We start from the raw sequence: 4742 nt of genomic DNA on the forward strand, positions 1-4742 counted from the left end.
GGCCGGGCCCCCCCCGTCGGACGGCGGGTGGGTGCGGGAGGGAGGGCCGAGGGAGGCGGCAGCTCCTCCTCCGCGGGCAGGCGGGCAGCCCGTCCGGGAGCGGCAGCGGTTGCTCGGTGCCGGCGGAGCCGCGCCGCGCCGCGCCGCCCGCTATATAAGGGGCGGCAGCTGCTTGCCGCTCCTTCACACCGGCACCTGCCCGCGGCTGCCGGCGCTGGGCAGAGGCCGGGCCCCGACAGCATGGCCCGCGGCCGGGCGCCATGGGAGGCGGTCTCCCCCCCTGCCTCCCGCGGACCCTCCTCTTCCTCCTCCCGCGGCGGCGGCTGCAAACTTGCTGCGGCGGGCTGCGTGTGAAGGCAGGGCCCGGCGGGGCGGCGCCGCTGCCCTCGCGGCCCCCGCCGTCGCGCCCGCAGCCCGGGGGGCGAGGCCGCCGCCCGCGGGCATGCGGCGCCGCCGCTGCCGCTGCGCCCGTCGAGACGCGGTGCGGAGCCGCGGGCGGCGGGGCTGCGCCTAGGGGCGGCCGGGGCGGGAGCCCCATGCCCGGGGCTCGCCGCGCTCCGCGGGGAGGCGGCGGGGCAATGAGCTGGCGGGGCGAGCGGGCACGCCTGGCCCCCGGTTTGCCCTGCTCCCTCGCCCGCGGGGAGTGAGGCTCCGCGGAGCCCGCTCGGTGCTCCCGGAAGGGCGGGCGGGCGGGCGGGAGGTGGTGCCGGCGCGGGGATGCTGCAGCCCTCCCCCGGCGCCGACGGGGTCCTGCCGGGGTAGCGGCCCCGCCGCGCCGCGCCGCGCCGAGCCCCGCCGTCCGCGGGGGCGGCGGCCGCGGAGGGATGGAGCCGGCCGGCCCCTGCCAGGCGCCGCTGCTCCACGCCAACGACTCCTACCACGGCCGAAACTGCAGCGCCGAGGAAGGCGTCTACCAAGATGCCACCCCCCTCTCCGGGAAGATCGTGCTCGCCGTCGTCCTGGCGCTCGTCACCCTGGCCACGGTGCTCTCCAACGCCTTTGTCATCGCCACGGTCTACCAGACGAGGAAACTCCACACGCCAGCCAACTATCTCATCGCCTCGCTGGCCGTCACCGACCTCCTTGTCTCCATCCTCGTCATGCCCATCAGCACCATGTACACTGTGACCGGCAAGTGGACGCTGGGCCAGATCGTCTGCGATATCTGGCTGTCCTCGGACATCACCTGTTGCACGGCGTCCATCCTGCACCTCTGTGTCATCGCCCTGGACCGCTACTGGGCGATCACCGACGCCGTCGAGTACTCCACGAAACGGACTCCCAGGCGGGCAGCGGGCATGATCGCGCTGGTGTGGGTCTTCTCCATCTGCATCTCCATGCCCCCTTTGTTTTGGCGGCAGGCGAAGGCCGAGGAAGCCTCTCACTGTGTGGTGAACACGGACCACGTCCTCTACACCGTGTACTCCACGGTGGGAGCCTTCTACTTCCCCACTCTGCTGCTGATAGCCCTCTACGGGAGGATCTACGTGGAAGCCAGATCGCGGATTTTGAAGCAGACGCCAAAGAAAGCAGGTAAAAGGCTAACGCGGGCTCAGTTGATCACGGACTCCCCGGGGTCGTCCTCCTCCGTCACCTCCATAAACTCCAAGGCCCCCGAGGGACCCAGCGAAACGGGCTCTCCCGTGTACATGAACCAGGTGAAGGTGAAGGTCTCGGATGCCCTGCTGGAAAAAAAGAAGCTCACGGCCGCTAGAGAGCGGAAAGCTACAAAGACTCTAGGGATTATTTTAGGAGCCTTCATCGTCTGTTGGCTGCCCTTTTTCATCATCAGCCTGGTGTTGCCTATTTGCAAGGACGCTTGCTGGTTCCACATGGCCATCTTTGACTTTTTCACGTGGCTTGGATATCTCAACTCCCTCATCAACCCCATCATCTATACCATGTCTAACGAAGACTTCAAACAAGCTTTCCACAAACTCATACGTTTCCGATGCACAAGCTGAAAATTTTGAATGCGATGTGTTCTCCGGGGCTGCCCCCATGCACGCCCGTGCCCGACGCCACAGGTAGGTGTACTCCCCCGCCTCGGCGAGCGACGTGCTCGGGGCGGGAAGGCCTGGAGGGGGGACCGGGAACGGGGGGAGGAGGCAGGACCCCGCAAACAGCTTTTCCATCCCGTCTCGGGCAGGACCGGCTGCTTTCCAGCCCGCTCGGAGGCGTGGGGGCGAGCCCCGCGGGCGGGAGGCGGGAGCGCCGCGCAAGGCTCCCTGCGAGCCGAGCCGAGCCGTGCCATGCCGAGCCGTGCCGTGGGTCGGGTCGGCACGGCACGGCATGGGACGGCGCTCCCCTGGCTGGTGTTCAGCCCCTTTGCAAGTGGCGGCGGTGCTGCACGCTCCTGACATTTCACGGTGTGTGTGTCGCCCCCCCCCCCCAGCTCGCAGGGAGTGACTCACGGCAATCTGCTCTTTATTCCACCTATTAAACCAATCTGCCGCCATTTCGTATGTTAACGCCCGTGTTTAGACCAATTAGTGCTAAACGGCACTTGCTTTCAAACCCGGCTGCCGAGCTCCCCGGGGAGCGCCCGGCCGGGGCAGGGCAGGGCAGGGCAGGGCACCCCCCCCCCCCCCCCCCCCCCCCCGCCCCGCCGCCGCGGCGTTCTGCGGTGCCGCCTCCCGGCCCCCCCTGCTCGCTGGGAGCCGGGGATGCAACCCCCTTAGCAGGGAGTGGGATGCTGCCCCGGTGCCAGCGCTAAGGTTGGGTGGTTTTTTTTTTGGAAAGAAGGGAAGGCAGGAGAGGCCCCAGAGTAAAGCAGCTTGTAAAGTTCAGCCTACTTTCTGGCCTCCTTACGGCTCCGGCTGCTCCTGCTGGGAGCGGAGCCGGCTGGGAGCAGGCATCCTGCGAGGAATGCTGCCTTTCAGCCACCGTGAAAGGCTCGGCACCTTTATGTTTCTCTTCACACGCGGAAAAGCTGTGCCCTTCTGCGCCTCTGACAAAAGTGGCTGCCAGCTAATAGCTAAACTCAGCGCCACGTTCTGCAGAATACACACTTGCCTTTATTGTGATACTTCAATAATTCTGCCAATCTTTTGCTTTTTGTCTGCAGAATCAAGTTGCTATTGTAAAGACCCACTGCTTGAAACTTCCCCAAGCCCAGTTGCCAGACTCATGATGCTGCAAAAACGTCAATACATGCTGCCACCAAACTGCTCAGCTCTGCATTTCAGTGTAATGACTCTGGCAGAGATGCTGTTCCAATAGTCACGCAGATCAGTTGCAAAAAAAGAGGGCAGCCTCGAATCAAGGTCTATAATTCATCTGGACTGAAGAAAAAGTTTGAAAGTAAACTCCATTTATTTTGCAGGCTTAACTTCTTAATTTGTTCTCCGGCCGGTAGTAGGGGTGTGCACGAACGCACAGTTGTCTCTGTCTGTGTTGGTAGCATAGTTGTACTTCTGCACACTTGTAATTTCTTTCTTTCAGTGGAAAGAGTTGCTCCCTTCACTTATGAGGCCAAGAGGAGAAAAAAGCAGCATTTAAAATAGGAGCATTGCAGTAAAGTCTGTAAAGACTCCTTCAGCTGAACATGTGTAAGAAGTGACAGTGTGCAAAAGTTATATTTGTATTTCAAAACAATAGCAAATGCTGTAGAAACAAGAGTTGTAGACCTGTTCAACTGCACTGCATATCTATAGTCTGTCATCATAGTTGCCTTTATAAAGTAAATACTTCTTGCTTCTACTCCATAACTTGAGCAGAAAACAAGAAGACCAGTGACCTTTTCCATAAGCCAGCTGGGAATAGAAGTAGCAGTTTGATGTTGTAACCATGTTTTCCATTTTGTGTCAGTTGCACACCCTTACCGCATGAACCACTGGGAAATTTAGAATTCTCTAAGTAATTACATTATTTAGTGTATTTTGTAAAGAAGTGAAGCAGTTTGCTCTTTCAGAAGAGCTGTATCACCTGCAAAATAAATACCCATGAATCATTAATTAACTGATGTTAGTGAAACTACTTCCTTCCCTACTTCCCCCCTATTTTTTTTCTTGTTTTGTTTTCTGATCAGACCTTAAGACAGGTCTATCCATATTCAGCAGTCAAAGTTAGAGTTTCAGAATATGGTCCACCTGCTGTGATAGAACTGCATTGATTGTTCCTCCTATGTGTAAATGAAAATGAGCATAAACAATAAAACGCTTTACTGTGTTCTCAAGAGTGTTTGGCAGCAATTGTGTGACTGAAAGGAGTATTTATTGGTTTACCTGGTTTCTCAATATTGACTTCTTAGGTAATGCTGATTTGATGAGTCACTCAAGAAAGCAATTGATGAAGGCTAAAATTGCAAGCTTCGATCAGTGGTCAGATTTTTAACAGGCAGCTTTGCTTTCATCCTAACCAGTACTGTTGGGTATAATTATTACTATTTTCATATAATACCAGATTAAATTTTTAGGTGGTTTTTTTACAAATATTTTCTCCATTAAAAGCAAACAAAATTTATTTTAGCACTAGGTGGCTACTATAATCAATGTCCTTTTAAAACTGTATGTATATATTCTAGATGGGAGCTGTTATAAAGACTGGAAAAATCTTACATGATTTAGCTATCTTATTCTTCAGAGAGTCATTCAAGTAATAAGGATTTATTTACCCAATTGAATAATAATGAAAGAACCTGACCCTCTGTGCCTCTGAAATTCCCATTAACTGTTAAGAGGAAGGATGTGGTCATGGGCAGGAAAGAAGTCTGCAAGATACAAGTTAAAGTAGTGGAAAAT

At 56.5% G+C, this 4742-nt stretch overlaps 1 protein-coding gene across 1 annotated transcript; it reads left to right on the plus strand.

The window, feature by feature from the left end:
- The first annotated feature begins 824 nt into the window (after window positions 1-824).
- Window positions 825-4138, plus strand: HTR1B (5-hydroxytryptamine receptor 1B). The gene is made up of 2 exons (XM_059835336.1): window positions 825-2027; window positions 3068-4138. The coding sequence occupies exon 1, from the start codon at window positions 825-827 to the stop codon at window positions 1962-1964; it is 1140 nt and encodes a 379-aa protein (XP_059691319.1). The 3' UTR covers window positions 1965-2027; window positions 3068-4138.
- Window positions 4139-4742: the final 604 nt, after the last annotated feature.

This window comes from Gavia stellata, chromosome 2 (genome assembly GCF_030936135.1).
Source record: "Gavia stellata isolate bGavSte3 chromosome 2, bGavSte3.hap2, whole genome shotgun sequence".
In the NCBI taxonomy this organism is placed as follows: Eukaryota; Metazoa; Chordata; class Aves; order Gaviiformes; family Gaviidae; genus Gavia; species Gavia stellata.

Excerpts from the sequence above, each read along its gene's own strand:
- HTR1B (XM_059835336.1), top strand. The coding sequence starts at position 825 with ATGGAGCCGGCCGGCCCCTGCCAGGCGCCGCTGCTCCACGCCAACGAC.